Raw genomic sequence first — 17,273 nt, forward strand, 5'->3', positions numbered from 1 at the left:
ATGGTTGAGAAAATAATAGCAGAATGTCCTAAAAAAAAAAAAGTAGTGTTTCCATGTTTTTTGACAAAGACGCATGGAGCCACTTGAGAAGGGCCCAAGAGCCAAATGTGGCCAGGTTGCCCACCCCTAGTCTAGGAGAATAACAAGCCTGGATTTAAGATCAAATAGAAAACCAATCACCCAGCAGACTTGAATCAAGCCTTTGAGTTATTAAAATAAACCAGTATTTTGTGTGGGTTAAATGAAGACAACAGAACAGTTAAATGATTCATTCCAAGTTATTTTTTTTGTATAGAAATCAATTGTCCACTTCAGTTTTATTATCATGACAGCTGTGCATTTGACCATTTTCTATGTGTTTTTCGATCCTGTGCCTCTTTTGTCATTCAGTTGTACTCTCCTGTGTTTCCCTGACTCAGAAAACTTGGATCCATCTTTGTCAGTTCACCCACATTGACCTCCACAGTGTTGTCATTTGTCCTTCGGGCTTTGACGACACTTCCATCTCTGCGGCTCTGCCTCTTTACTTATTTGTCTACCTCCTCTCCATCACTTTCTCCCGTCCACTTCGTCCTTCCCATTGTCACTCGCCTGCCGTTCTGCTGTCTTTAAGTGAATTCCGCTTCAAAAGCTTGTCTCTGAAAGGTCGACGGCAGCCTCCACAGACCCCCCATGGCTCTCCATCTTTCTCCTTTTTGTTGCTCTTTTTTCTCTGTCTGTCTCTCTTTTTTTCTTGTTCGATCTGCTGTGCCCTATAGCATGGCCATGGCATAATCCACAAACATACACATGCACGCACACATACTTAAAATGACACAACCAAAAACCCATTGGGTAGCTCAGCCAAGTGAATGACTGGGAAAGTCAAATACCCTGTCATTTCTTTCCAACAAATACAATCTCTGGAGATGCAGTGCCAACCAAAAACCCCCAAAGGCTGCTGAGGCTTTCTCAGAAATGTAGACAGTCACACAAGCTAACTGCTCTGTTGTCTCTCTTGGTCCCTCCTCCTTCCATTATGGGACATTTTGCCTGGAAACGAGACAGAGGCAGTGTGTGCATGTGTGTAAACAGTGTATTTGTGTGCATTTCCTTTGTTCATGGCTGTGTATATGTATGTATATATTTGCCGTCCCCTGTCTGTTTGATAATGCTAACCAGGGATGATGGACTCTATGGGATGTGGAAGAATAAACAGGCACAATAAGCCAATAACAACATGAGGCCTCATTCAGTGAAATCACCGCATGATGAATGACTTTGGTTGTGCTGTGCTGAGACTATACAATAGACGCCTTGTTCTTGTGATCACTGGAGCGCAGCTACTTTGTTGTCTGATTATGCCCTGTGTACCGTAGTGCTTGGTGGGGGAAAGAGGGAGCTCTGAATAAATCTATACAGTATTGAGATTTAGGAACAAATGCAAAACTGTACCTGGTCTGTGCAATATGACAAACAACCTCATATCATGACATTTTGTCATTTCAGTTGCAGATAAATATGTATCAGAATGCAACACATATTTGTAACAAGTGGTGCCAGGCACAACATACCCTGCCCCTCACACGTATTGCTGCTTATTTTGGTATCGATCCAGCTGATGTCATCATGTCTATGCATGTGCTGATGTCAGCATATCAATTGCCTCTATATATGTGCCAAGTTTGAAGTTAATTGAAACAAAACTGTTGTATTTATAGACATGTGAAATTTCGCTCATTGTAAGTAAATGGGAGAAGAAAAAAGATTTTAAAAATTCATTAACATAAATGTAACCACATCTATTCTGGGTCACTAGCAATCTATAACGTAAATTTGGTATAAATTCAACCTATAGTTTTGCTGCTACGGACACGTGAAATTTTGCCCATTATAATTAAATGGGAAAAAAAAAGATTTAAGAAAGTCATAAAAAATTTAACTTTGATCTCCGTATCCCAAAATGTAATGACATCTATTCTGGGTTACTGGCAATCTATAACCTCATTTTGGTATAAATTTAACCAATAGTTTTGCTGCTACAGACATTCGAAATTTTGCCCATTATAAGTAAACTTGGAAAAAAAGATTTAAAAAATTCATAAAAAAGTTGAACCTTCACCTGCTTTTCCCAAAATGTAATCAGATCTATTCTGGGTCACTGGAAATCTATAAACCAAATGTGGTATGAATTGAATCAATAATTTTGCTGCTAGAGTGTTAACAATCAAACAAACAAACAAACTGAACCAAAAACAGTTCCCCTTGCCTCCCCTTCGGGGTGGGGGGTATGTAATAATGCTTCTCCATGACCACATAGAAAGGTTCTTATTAAATTTTGAATTAAATACTTGACAAACTCATATTTCATTAAATTTCTCCTTTAGTATATAAAATCTAAAATATTAATGCAGAAAGTATAAGAAAAATTCAAAAGCACACTTTTTTTTTTTTTTTACAGATGTAAACAAACCCTTCCTTCACAACCCTACATTAGAAAAAGTTAGGACAGTATGGTTGCTAATCTGGCCTGTCTGCAGTTCCATATCATACCACTAAAGAATGTGGGGCTCATTTTGAGATGTAAAATATGACAACAAAGACCCTGTGCTGTTTCACATCTTGTTTGCAGAATGGGACAAAATGACACCTGAAATTCGTTATTACTTGATGTCTCCAGTCCCTAATGCCCCTTTCAATAGTTACGAAGAGAAACATCATAAAGTGGTAAATGCTTTACTATCCCAAACTTTGGAATCCAATACAGTATAGGCCTGATTAGCAAGAATTGATGTATCTTTAGAAACTAAATGGAGTGGCCTAGACAAAAAAAATGAACTACTTTTTGGTCATAGTAACATGGTAGAAAGTCAAATAAAATTTTACTTCTCACTGCTTCCTTTTCTTATTTTCAACATTCATACTGTCCCTACTCAATATAGGTCTAAAATGTAACAGATATTACAAAGAAGTATTGGTATGACAAAATGAATGTAAGCATTAGTATGATAAAATAGAGCAATAGAAAGGTTTTCTTGAGGAAAATAATTTGAGTGATTTTAGACAACTGTATTATAACTAGAGCTTATATAAAAAGAGTAAATTCAATGACTATCCCAAATACATTTTAAAACAGCTGAATACTTAAAGGGTTTAAATGATCATTTCCAAGTGGTTTGTCTCACACATCATATCGATTCATTCATAATTCATACAGTCATTCTAAATCTGTGCAATTCAGTAGTTTTATGTGAACATTATGTGAAAGGAGATACTCATAATGATGGAAGCTGTTTTGGTGTTTACAGCCTGCAATTCCACTGTTCTGGTTCAGTCTCAGTGCTCTTATTAACATCAACAGTAAATAAAAATCACTCTCATAAACCCACTGCACACTACCTGAGCACACAGATAGGAGAGGCTTCCTACTGAAGGTAGTGGAGCATTTAACAATGGCACATGTTCCTCGATGCACAAAGAAATAAACTTAATGTAGGTCCAGATAAAAGAATAAATATGTTCTGTTTATTCCCTCTCATTTTCACCACATACATTTAGTCCAAGAGGGTCAAACTCATTTTAGTTCAGGGGCCACATTCAGCCAAATATGATCTCAAATGGGTCAGACCAGTAAAATAATAATCTATAAATAATGTCAATTCCAAACTCTTTATGTTTTATAGTGAAAAAAAAGTCAAATGGCATTATGGAAATGTTTACATCTACAAACTATCCTTTACAAAATGTGAAAAACATGAACAACCTGAAATTTTTAAAGAAAAATAAGTGTAATTATTAACAACATTATGTCTCAACTTATTATTTATACATGTGCATTACAACTTACAGATCACAGTGGATCTACAAGGGCACAAACATTTAATAACAGGCAGAATATTGTTAAAATTGCTCTTACTTCTCTTAAGACATCTCATGTTGTTATTTTTTCACATTTTATTCAGAAAGAATACAGTCGTGGAAAAAATATCAGACCATCAAAAGTCATCAAAAACAATGGTTATGCAATCAAGTACTAACTCCTGTGCGTATCATGTGACTAAAACAGACAGAAAAGAAAACATGGGAGGCCTAAAAGCACTGTTTTTGGTAGTACAATGCTATAGATATTGATGTAAGAACTGAAGTGATTTTGGTTTTTATCAAGAAAACATGGAAAATTGCTAGATATCAGCTCTGAAATTAAACTGTTATCAGCTATTGTTGTTGTTATTATTATATTTGTTCAAACAAATGTACCTTTAGTTGTACCAGGCATTAAAATGAACAAGAAATTGAAGAAAACAAGGGTGGTCTAATAATTTTTTCCACGACTGTAGTTAGTAAATGTAAACATTTTTATGTAATTTTACTTTTTGGCACTAAAAGAAAAAGAAAAATTTGGAGTTGTCATTATTTCTAGGTTATGATAGTATTTTACTGTTTTGACATGCTTCAGATAAAATTGGGTTCCATGTGGCTCTTGGACTAAAATGGTTTTAGATGTTAGGCAGGCTCAGTCTCTGCCTGTCTTTAAATCACATTTAAAAATGCACTTTTTCTCGTTGGCTTTTAATAAATGAGTGAGATGGGGTTTTTTTTTAGATTTCCTATGTTGTTTTTACCAGATTTTAATGTCTTTGTTTTTAGGATGGTTGTATTTTGTTGTTCTTTGCCTGCTTTGCACCCTGTGTTATCACTGTTTTTACTTATTTCCTTGTTTTATGATTCGTGAATGGCACTTTGGCCAGCTGTAAAGTTCTTAAAGTACTTTATAAATAAAGTTGGAATGGTATGGTTTTGACACCCTTGACAAATAATAACTAATGAAATAAATAAATAAAATAAATAATGAATATCTCATTGTAATTTTTGCATTTCCCAAATTGATCCCACAGGCCAGTTTGGACCCTCTGGTGGTCCAGTTTAGGTCTTGCAGGCCATATGTTGGACACCCCTTCTTTATTCTGTTGCAGTCTGCCCCTTGTGGAGGACAGAGTTAAATACAGCTGAAGTGTTGATGCCCCATTTATTCCAGACCCTGCTCTGAATGAACCCATTAATCATGTTGCCATAGTCGGGGTGAGTGAGTGATTGGGGTATGGCTGAAACAGAGGGAGGCCAGGCCCAAGAGCACCTCAGTCTGTCAGCTACAGCCTTGCATAATGAGGGCTAATGGATGGGGGAGCGTAGACATACCTGTCCAGTCTACTCACATTAAGACCAATGGAGAGCTGCAAGGCTTTCCTTTTCTGTTGTGTGCACGTTGTGTTTAGGGCATGTCGGAGATTCGGAGGTTATTAAATCATAATGTTGCTTCTTTTTTTCATGTTTTTATTACATTTTCACATAAATATGTAAACAGACAAGCACAACAACAAAACATACAATACAACCTGCTGTCTGGGATTCATGCAGTGCAGTGTGACATAATTCCAGGCAGTATCAGTGTCACTTGTTATATAAATGTTCCATTTTTCTTTTGTCAACTTCTACTCAACAAAAATATCTTGAACAGTTTACAACCACTGATCTGGTTTTGTGTTCATATAAAGCCAGTTCTGAGGAACATCTTTTGTACTTATGCTTTTACTTTGTCAAATAAAAGTCTTTCATCACAACTTTCACATCATCGGGCAGATATTTGGATTATTTTTAGAAAGAAAGAAAGAAAGAAAGAAGGGAGGGAGGGATGGATGGACATCTGTGGGATGGATGGGAGAAACTAAGGATGATGGATGGATGGATGGATGGATGGATGGGAAAAACTAAAGATAGAAAGATGGATGGATGGATGGATGGATGTGAGAAACTAAAGATGGATGGATGGATGACAGACAGACAGACTTTATTGATCCCAAACTAGGAAAAAGTAATTTTTTGCTTGTTTTTTTCTTTGATGTCTTTTATCTTAACTCTATTCTGAAAGTCAGAGGATAGTCTTTTCCTTTTTAATCTGTTACATTCGTCTGGCTTTAGTTGATGTCAAGTTTCAGGTTTTCATCTCTTTCCAATTCAGTGCGTGTTTGTGAAACTAAAGGATTAAGTATTCATTTATGACAAGGGAAAAGTGTCCTACTTCTTAAAGCTGTGCTCCTTGGTAGGTTTTATCATTGCTGGACAAAAAAAAATCCATAATTACCTTTTAGCATATTGGAATTGAAGTGATCTGACAGGATATGAGACTCTTTCCCTGTGTTTTCAAGCTGTAGAGAATCTACTCTGTGATACAGATTTTTGAGCTAATCACAGGTTAAGTACAGCATAATTACAGATCTGTGATCAGATTCAGCCAGACGCAACTGCAGATAGTTTGGAAAAGTGGCTGATCTTTATATAATCTTTAGTTTCGCTGCAAATTCTGATATTTTAACCTTGATTTCAGCTTTAGATAAAAAAAAAAACGCTCGTGATAAAACTGAAGGTGAGTATTTTTTGAGACTTTTTATAAATAGGTGGTTCTTGTAGGATGGTAACTACGACAACTGTATAAAAAAAGTAGTGGAAGTAAGATCAGCCTTAAATATCTACAGCAGTAAAATGCATGACACACACATTAACCCATAAACACCCAAATATCCACCAGCAACCAACAGCATCTAAAGTATTTAATAACTATACACTCACAAATCCTATCAATACATTGAAATAATTCAGGTAAAATACAGTTTTTCATCTTCTCACGGTCATCAGATATGACTCATTTGGACATTCAGAGGCTCTGTAGTTGCCATGGAAACACTGTCATCTTCTACAACACTGATTCATCAGTAAAACCCATGGAGTTGGATCAATGATAGTAGATGGAGACAATCAATTAATGATATACTTTTCTGAAAACAGTCACTTTTTCTTCAGCTTTCATTGTATCTGATAGCATAACCCTCAAATGTATTATCAGCATGATTAAAATACATGATTAGTTAATTAGATATAGGAAAACACCAGATTTTCACTGAAAAACAAATGGAAATACAGACGATAATATTATGAGAAACGGTGATAAATCACTTCAGAATGGTTAAATAGAGACAAAAAAATAATTTGGGAATTGCCACAAAAGTTGCACTGGATCTTTATGGGTTAAACCAGGGGTGTCACATTCAGCCCGATTTGATCTCAAGTGGGCCTTACCAGTAAAATAATAGCATAATAACCTATGAAGAATGACAACTCCAAATTTTTGTCTTTGTTTTAGTGCAAAAAAACCCCATTAAATTATGAAAATACTTACTTTTATAAGCTATCCAAACAAAAAAGATGTGAATAACCTGAAAAAACTGGAATTTCTTAAGAAAAATAAGTGCAATTTTAACAATATTATGCCTCAACTTATCATTTCTACATATGCATTATGAATCGGATCTACAAAGACATGAAACACTTAGTGACAGGCAGAAAATTGTTAAAATTGTGCTTAATTATCTTATTTAAATCTCATTTTAGGTTGTTCATATTTATTCAGGTTATTCACATTTTATTGTTACAGGATAGTTTGTAAATGTAAATATTTTCAGAATTTAAAAGAAAAAAGACAAAAATTTGAAGTTGTCATTATTTATAGGCACAGTGTTTTTTTTCCACATCAAACTGAGAAGAAAAAAATGGAGTCATTATTTTTTGTAGGTTATTATGCTATTATTTTACTTAAGATCATATCGGTCTGTATGTGGAACCTGAACTAAAATGAGACTGTGGAATTTTTGCACTTTGCAGATTCATCCCATGGGACGGATTGGCTTCTTTGGCAGGCTGCATTTGGCCTCCGAGCCGCATGTTTGAGACCCCTGGGTTAAACAGTAATAATTGTAAAGGATTTGAATGCGTGTTTATTTTTTTGATTATGTTGTTTCTGTTACTAAGTGTGTGTTTTGTGTGTGTCTTCCAGGCTGTGAGCCCTGTGCAGGGTGGTGATGAGCAGTCAGGGCAGCAGCAGGGGAAGTGGCCAGCATGCGGACACTCCTCCCCCACGTCACGCCCCTGGACCCAAACTGCAGGTGCAACGCTCCCTCTCTCGAGACACCATCACCATCCACTTCTCCGCCCTGGGGAAAGAGGAAGACGATGAAGAAGAGGAGCTTTACGGGGCGCCTGTTGAACCTGAACCTAAATCTGAGCAGGATGAAGCTTCGGGGGGTGATGACCACTGTGTTGCAACGGGCTTGGAGGCAAAAGAGGAGCTGCTGTTTGAATCCACCGCAGAGGAAGTTTCATCCGGAGCTGCCGTGCTCCCTGTTTCATCCTCCACCTTGTCTGTGCAGCCCTCAGACCCTCACCCACACACACCATCTGCAGCCATGACTATAATCCCTACCTCCACCCACTCCCACCTGACCTCCGCCCCTAACGCCAGCTCCTCCTGGCCCTCTGACCGACCCTTAGCCAATCCCCCTTCCACGAGCTCCAGTTCCTCCTCCTCCTCCCCTTGTAAGTCTACAACGCTGTCATCCTCCAAGCCTTTTCTCAGCTTGGTCAGGTCCTTGTCTAATGATGTAGAGTCTCGAGAAAACACAGCTGTGCCCACCACAGTTGCACCAACACATGCACGCCACCGCCACTTAATGAAATCATTTGTGAAGTCCCTCTCCACGGACACTTCAAAGACCGAAAACCAAGAAGGGCCACTTCACCACTATCTTCATCATCCCCCTCATCAGCAGCAAGTGCAACCATCCCAGCGCCCTCCACCTCGCAACATGCAGCTCTTCAAACAGTTTTCTCAGCCACGCTTGTGCTCTAGCCCTGTCATTGTCAGTCAAGCGGGCGGTGACTCCAAAACAGCTCCTTCCTCGCCAATTATGTCCCCAGATGGCAGGTCCTTTTTTAAGGTTCAGGAGGTGGAGGCTAAAATAGAAGACACCAAGCGGCGGCTGTCGGAGGTGATGTCAGACCCTCTGCAGCTTTTCAGTAAGATCATGGGGGATGAGTCTGGCGTCGGAGCGGCAGGGAGCGCCACTCATCGCGCCAAATCTCTTTCCTCCAGTGCGTCAGAGCTGAGCGGGGTAACAGCAGTGAACGGACACGCTGAAAGTACCAACAGCTACAGCATTAAGGAGGAGGAGGTGGCAGAAGGGGAGGAAGACGAGGAAACTCCGACGGGCAAAGGCCCCGACTCTGTGTTTTTCTCTTTCCCGTCACTTGCTCCAGCTCCACCCTCCTCCACCCTTTCCAAGTCTCCGTCTCTCACTCTGGGCCGCTGCTCTATGTCGGCCCTGGTAGCTCGACAGGAAGACGAGGATTTCTGTGAACTGTATAGTGAGGATTTTGAGATATGTACTGACACAGAGACCCCAGACGGGGATTACCCAGGGTCCCGGCCGCCCCACACTGGTAGCACAGGATTGTGTAGTGAACTTGACACAGAGGAGGAGGATAGAGTGGTGCAGGAGGTGGAGACGGTGCCTGTAACTGGCCTCATCTTCCTGACACAGTTGGTGTACTGGTATTTAGTCCTTCCGGTCCCACCCTACATGTGTGCTGTTGTACATGGAGTAGTAGCTGGGTTCATGCTGGCCATCCTGGTCCTTTGGCTGTCCTCTTCTCGACATTCCTCCTCAGGAACAGGAAGAGGCAGACGAAGGATAGAGCACTGGAATGTGGCCCAGTTGGATATTAAAGAACCGGGCATTTTCAAGGTGAGATGAAACAGGATGAGTTTAATGTGCTTGTTGTCATAGTGACAAAATATAAAGTAGCTTAAAGTAGCACAATTTTGGGCTTTTGGCTTTTGTTAATTGATTTTTTTCCATCACTGGTTCTAGTATGAATATATATTAAACATACTGAGAAGCATGCAATACACTCATGGAAAAAATTATTAGACCACCCATCATTTTAATGCCTGGTACAACTAAAGGTATATTTTTTTGGACAAATATAATGATAACAACAAAAATAGCTCAGAAGAGTTTAACTTCAGAGCTGATAACTAACCATTTTCCATGTTTTCTTGATAATAACCAAAATCACTTCAGTTCTTACATCAATATCTATGGCATTGTACTGACAAAAACAGTGCTTTTAGGCATTCCATGTTTTCTTTTCTGTCTGTTTTAGTCACATGATACACACAGGAGTTAGTACTTGATTGCATAACCATTGTTTTTGATAACTTTTGCTTAATAATTTTTTCCACAACTCTATATAAGTTTGCAACTGTGTATTCAACCACAATATATAATATACTTTCCTAAAATAGTTGCATATGTAATTTTTTCAGATTTAGGAAACACAAAAAACTTGTGTTGAATGAGTATTTGATGATTTACGCAAAAAAGTAATTTCTGTCCTAAAATGACTTAGGCAGTTGTTTTAGGAACATGACGATGTTATTGTCAGCCTTGGAAAAAAAAAATAGAAGATTCTGATTAAAACATGTAACATGATATATATAGTTTTAGCCAGTGTGTGAATCACAGTAGTGGAAAAAAGTTTTTGCAACCAGAAAAATTTTGTCTCAAATATTATCATGAAATATTATGTATTTTTTTGCTTATTATTAGAAGAAAAAAATACAAAAACTAAAGTCTTAACAGTCCCTGGGTGTGTTTCATTATCTTACTGAAACATCCAGTTCTGATCTCGATGGAACGGAGCATGTGCAGAAAGGAGCATAAGGGTTCAAGAATGGAACATTACTAGGCAGAGTTCAATGACTTATGAATGATTCTTTATGCAGTAATATGTCACAAATGAATGAGGTGTCCGAAAACTTTTTTCCATCGCTGTATAATATATATTCAACTATACCATGCTGAATATACCTTTCAACATTTTCTACAGCTTCTATAAACAAGTTTCCATTTATTTACCATTATTTCTATAAAGATGATCCATAATAACCTTAGAAAGATGAAACTCATTTGTTCCTGTGCATCTTTCAGTGCCACAGAGCTGTGGAGCATGGACTATTTAATCCAGAGATAACAGCTGTACACGTGATTGCTAGTAGATTAAAAAATATGTCCAATAAAAACATACATATATACAGATTTACTATGAAAAATTATCCTTTGTTTTCAACCAGAAAAAATGAAATTTATTGATTTTGTAACAAAATCAATATTCTCATTTCTTTCCTGTAATGTCTGTGTCAGAATATGGTCAGAAATGACAGATGCTTACATTATTAAAGAACCTCATTGAGCTTTTAGTAAGAATATGAATAATAACAATAAGAAAACAGTACAAAATTAGCTGCTGCTGCTGGGTGTTATGCTTGCTGTCTTTGTTTGTCATTAGTTTATAATTTGCACCATCAAGTTTCATTGCCAGTGGCAAGAAAAGCATGCACGTATTTTTATTTTAGTGAAACAATAATGAGTCACCTTCTTGCATGAATTGTGTTAGTTTCCTCCATGTACTCTTGATTTTTTTCCCGCTATCAAAACCTTGCCCTTGACTTACTTAGAGGTGGACTTCGTGTTGCCCATGGGACTAGGATCAAAAGGACTGTGTGCAGAGCTAAAAAAAAATCAGTAACAGCCTAATTTTACACATGATCCATGATGACAAAGATCATAAGAAATAGGAATACATGGCATAAATAGCATCTTATTCTAGAGACCCCCAAGATTTTACAAATTGTATTTTCAGGAGAGCTCATGTCTTATGAATTGAAGTCAGACTCCTTCAGTTCACACCCAGGTTCTCACAATGCATTTACCTTACAGTCGCTCAGCAGGTGAAGATGCCGTTTGGTACATATTCACGTGCTATAACAGATAAGTAGAAAGGATTGCCATCCTTCTAGAGCACAGGCATCAAACGTGCAGTCTGGGGGCCAAATCCGGCCCACCAAAGGGTCCAATCTGGCCCATGGGATGAATTTGTCAAAAGCAGAAATTACACTGAAGATATTAACAATCACTTATGTTAAAATCATTTTAGGTCAGTTCAATCTAAAGTGGATCAGACCAGTAAAATACTATCATAAGAACCTTATAAATAATGAAAACTGCACTTTTTTTAAATTTTAGTGTAAAAAAAAAAAGTTAAATTACACAAAAAGTTTTACATTTACAAACCTCTTACAAAAAATGTGAATAACCCGAACAAATATGAACTACCTTAAATGTCTTAAGAGAAGTACGTGTAATTTAAAAATATTCGGTCTGTCATTAAATGTTTTGTGTATTTGTAGATCCACTGTGATCTGTAAGTTGTAACGCACATGTATAAATAACTAACTAAGGCATAATATTGTTAAAATTGCACTTATTTTTCTTAAGCATTTTCAGGATGTTTATATTTGTTCAAGTTGTTCATGTTATATTCAAGTACAGTTCGTAGATGTGAAGATTTTCACTATGGAATCTCACTTTTTTCACTCAGAAACACAGAGAAAACTGGAGTTGACATTATTCATAAGTTCTTATCCTATTATTTATGTTATTTTTCTGGTCCGACCCACTTTACATCATATTAGGCTGCATGTGGCCCCTGAACTAAAATGAGTTTGACACCCCTGCCCTAGAGCTTTTGTTTTGTATCTTCATTCTTTCAATTTAACATCTTTACACACCAGCCAAACACTGAAATTCCCCCTGTTGTTGCAGCTGAATTGGCTTTGCTCACAGAGAGTCCTTTGGGACTGATGAGGCAATGAGAATTAAACTCCAAACAGCCCCGTGGGGTCCAGCGGCAAGACATCAAGGATGTATTACACTTTTTCTCCTGTGACGACTGCAGGTTTTGCCTTGAAACACATTCATCGTGTTCTGAAATAACCTCACATAGTGCTGCAAAAAATTGGGAAACTGCAGAATTGTTCAGCTGTTTGGTCGAAGTTATGTAAGCGTGTGTACTCAGATTTGTGTGTCTTCGTAGTTACCAAGCTGTTGCACAGAAGAGCCTTGTGGCTAGAGGGCACAGCTGTTCCAAGGTTCTCTGTGGTCATGCAGAACATAATACACAAATAAATGATGGACCCTAGAGCACATGAGTGCAGGGGTACTGTGGGGACAAACCCTCTTCTTTGTTTTTGTGTTTATTTGACGTTTGTTTAAATGCTGTAAGGGGGAAAATATTAACCAGTTGACTCTATCTGCCTTTTACCCCCATATTCTCTCAGGGCTGGATGAATGAGATCCACAGCTATGACCCTGAGATGTACCACGCCACCCTGACCCACTCTGTTTACGTCCGTCTGGAGGGCTCTGTCTTGCGCTTGTCAAAGCCCAACAGGAACATCTCCCGCCGTGCCGCTCACAACGAGCCTAAACCTGACGTCACGTATATTAGCCAGAAGATCTATGACCTGACTGATAGCAAGGTGCGGCTACTTTGGGTGCATGTGGGAAATTATGTCAATGTTTTATCATGTATTTGTGTTATAAGCCTGCAAGACAAAGGACCAGATGCTAATGTATGATTGTGCGTCTCTTCTGATGAACTAGTGTATTTATGTACATGACAATGAGTTTAACAGACAGTGACATCAAGCACACGTCCCTTTGTGTTTGTCTTTGCCTGAGTGTATGCTTGCTAATAGGTCATATTCAGTGACAGAGCCACTCAGAGTCACATACAGTGTGTAAACAAGGAGCGAATATGTCCGGTCAGTGACCGCGTACACATAGCTGCAGGTCCTGTGTATCATTTGCTGACTCTTTAGTTTTGTTCATCTGAAGGCAGTGCACTAAGAATCAGTTTCTCATGTTGTTATATCATAAGTATATCATGAATTATGGATGCCCTCATCACATAGTTACACTGACCCCCCTCTTTTGGAACTTTTGAGACAGAACGGAAAGAGCTGCAATCCAATCCAATCCACTTTACTTATATAGCACATTTAAACAACAAAAATGTTTCCAAACTGCTGCACATCATAAAAACAATCAAACAATTTAAAGAAATACACTAAAAACAATAAATAAGTACATAAAACTACAACAATGCTCTAAATAAAACAATAAAATCAAGTTGTTAAAAGTAATGAAATAAATAAAAATAAATTAATGACTTAAAAAAAAAAAAAAAAAAAAAAAGACACAGAGGACCACACAACTCAGGCGGGGTTAAAAGCCAGAGAATAAAAGTGGGTCTTAAGACGAGACTTAAAACACTCCACTATGGGGGCTGTTCAGATGTAGGGGGTCAGGGCGTTCTAGAGTCTGGGGCCGACCACACAGAAAGCCCCCCCCCCCCCCGCCCCCCGGCTTTAAGTGTCACCTTTGGCATCAGAAGCTGGAGCTGGCCCTCAGACCTCAGTGTGCACCCTGGGGTATAAATTTGGATGAGGTCTGTGATGTACTGTGGGGCCAGTCCACTCAAAGCTTTAAAAACAAACATTAAAATCTTAAAATCAATTCTAAAATTAACAGGGAGTCAGTGCAAAGATGCAGGAAGCTGCAGGTGGAGCTTTAACCTTTGCTTATAAGTCTGTAGCATTCTTTGTTCTATCAAAATGTTTCTTCTTTTCTATGTAGGTATTTTTCTCCTTGAAGACAACATCAACAAAACTGCATCACTTACAATTATTAAATGTGGATTTGTTGTTATTTGTTCATGCAGATCTACCTGATGCCCCAGAGTCTAGCAAGGAAGAGAGTGTGGAACAAAAAATACCCAATTTGCATTGAGCTGGCCAAGCAGGAGGACTTCATGTCTAAGGCTCAGGGAGAGAGACCCGAGTCTGGGGAGGACAAACTCACAGGGCCCAGTGAGAAAGTAGAAAAAATTGACAAGAGTGAAAAAGTAGAAGGAACCACCGAGGAGCCCAAAAGACCAGCTTCTGGAGGAGGTGATCTGACAATCTACCTGTTTGGGAGGACAGGTCGGGAAAAGGAGGAGTGGTTTCGGAGATTTCTGCTCGCATCCCGGATGAAATCAGAGGGGAGAGGCAGCAGTCTGCCTGCCATCTGTAAGAGTGGTGAGTCTTATAAAATACACAAGTTGTACTTTGAATCATGGAACATCAAAGACTGAAAACTGCTGGTTATACTATTGGCAACCAGTAAGAAATCCAACACAAGGAAAAGCTTAAAAGTAGAACCACCCAGCACTGATGAATGGATTGGAATTGTCTCTGAGATTTATGTTATGGAGAAGATATCTTTTTCCTTCAAAGTTGAAAAAGAAAAAAATGATAAGATCTGGTCCAAATGGACTGAGTATATATAACCAATCAGATTTGATTTCATTTGACTTTACTTGTGCTTTGTGTGAACCTTCTTTTTACGTGATGTTTTGATTGTATGAGGTGATGCGCACCCGTTTTATTTTTCTCTTATTGCTTCAACTGGAAAATTGATGGTCCGTAAAAGGAAATCCTGGATGGGCAGTATGGATACAATCACACAAACTTTCTGCATCCATCAGTTTATATCTTCTGGAATGACTAAGGCTGTAATTCACAGGTGTCAAACATGCGGCCCGGGGGCCAAAACCGGCCCACCAAAGCGTCCAATCCGGCACATGGGGTGAATCTGTAAAATGCAAAAATTACACTGAAGATATTAACAATCACAGATGTTAAACTCCTTTTAGGTCAGTTCAATCCAAAGTGGGTCAGATCAGTAAAATACTATCATAAAAACCTTTAAATAATAAAAACAGCAAAATTTTGTCTTTGTTTTAGTGTAAAAAAGAAAAAAGTTAAAATACAGAAAAATGTTTACATTTACAAACTAGTCATTTACAAAAAAAATGTGAATAACCTGAGCAAATATGAACAACCTTAAATATCTTAAAAGAAATATGTGGAATTTTAATAACATTCTGTCGGTTATTAAATGTTTTGTGTAGTTATAGATCCACCGTGATCTGTAAGTTGTGATGCACATGTATAAATGATAAACTAAGGCATAATGTTAAAATTGCACTTTTTTTTCTCAAGAAGTTTCAATGTTCAAGATGTTAATGTTATTTTCAAGTACAGTTCATAGATGTATTGCAGAATCTTACTTTTTTCACTCAAAAACACAGGGAAAACTTTGGAGTTGACATTATTCATAAGTTCTTACCCTATTATTTATATTATTTTCCTGATCCGACTCACTTTACATCATATTAGGCTGTATGTGGCCCCTGAACTAACATGCGTTTGACACCCCCGCAGTAATTAATGCATATAATGGACATTTACCTTTCCAAAAAAAAAAGTTATAATCAGTCTTATTAGTGTTGCCTTTTCCCACAGGCCTTGGCACAGACACATGAACTCGTCACTTCTCTCAGTCAGAATAGCCATTCTTTTGAGTATGTTACTGCACAGCCATCAGATCTGTGTATAAGCCCCAGCTTAGGGAATGCCAATCCCCTCAAGTTAGTGAACAGATGAGTGTGAATGGGTCAGCAGGATTACATGCACAGAGAATCAGCATATTATAGTGTTGGTCTCCGCTGTGGGATATAAGCCTTTAAAGATATGGGCCAATTCAAAGGGAAACACTAGTACTGTGAGGGCCCAGTCATTGATGCATGTGGAAGAAGAACAAGATTACTGATTTTTTTTCTATTATATAGTTTATAAGCTGTTTCATAGATATATATAGTAGTTATGTGAATGGCTGGTCAGTACATATATGAGTCATACTGAGGAGTCATCCACTGTAAAGCATACTGAGGGCTGCAGGATGCTGTGAGCAATGAATGCAAAATAGATGGTAATTATTTGGTTGAACATGTATTATGTATATGAAATGTGCGTGGATTGGAATCAGTGAAATACTGTATGTCCAAGCCTAACTGCATCACATTAACCTTCCCCTTTTCTCATTCTACACCCTTCATTTTTCCTCCACTTTTAGCCTTCTTGCCCTCTCACAGCCGCAGTAGCAGCACCCAATCTGGTGGAGGCCTGGAGGCTGACAGCAGGAGCAGCAGCCGGGGAAGTCTGGATGAGCTGTCTCAGCCTCAGTCTCGCAACAGAGAGATCCCAGCCACTCTGCCCTGTGTCGCTGCCGGGGGGACGAAACAGAAAATGCTGCTGGACTATAATGTCTACATGGCTAAATATGTGAACCCCCAGGCGCCTTCGAGAAGCCCAACTGGCACTGACAGCCCTGGGAACAGTCCTGAGAGCAGCCCCAAAACCACTAAAAAGGTAGGAGACACATAGATGGTGCAAAAGCTAAAAAGAAATAGAGTAGGTGAGTGGTGAACATTTATTTTACTGGAGCTAAGGCTGTTGATTTGATGGCAGATGCTATTTATATCCAGTTGTATGTACCATAAACCATGATATTAACACTGTCTATGTTACGTATTGTATTGCACATAAGTATTGTATTTGCACCCAAGTGGAAAGTTTTCTGGCAGAATGTCTTTCTAACATGTGGCTAATGTTGTGA

General features: G+C 38.4%; 1 protein-coding gene across 4 annotated transcripts in view; it reads left to right on the top strand.

Moving 5' to 3' along the window:
• tex2 (testis expressed 2) overlaps positions 1-17,273 on the top strand; it is a 52,186-nt gene that overhangs the window by 23,632 nt on the left and 11,281 nt on the right. For 3 of the 4 annotated variants that reach the window (XM_030141092.1, XM_030141093.1, XM_030141095.1), the window contains 4 exons: positions 7,865-9,611; positions 13,049-13,249; positions 14,494-14,851; positions 16,731-17,026. In XM_030141092.1, coding sequence (XP_029996952.1) covers positions 7,890-9,611; positions 13,049-13,249; positions 14,494-14,851; positions 16,731-17,026 — 2,577 coding nt within the window. In that variant the 5' untranslated portion in view covers positions 7,865-7,889. Of the gene's footprint in view, positions 1-7,864; positions 9,612-13,048; positions 13,250-14,493; positions 14,852-16,730; positions 17,027-17,273 lie in introns of those variants that run through there. The other variant, XM_030141094.1, reaches the window with a different exon arrangement.

This window comes from Sphaeramia orbicularis, chromosome 8 (assembly GCF_902148855.1).
Source record: "Sphaeramia orbicularis chromosome 8, fSphaOr1.1, whole genome shotgun sequence".
NCBI lineage: Eukaryota > Metazoa > Chordata > Actinopteri > Kurtiformes > Apogonidae > Sphaeramia > Sphaeramia orbicularis.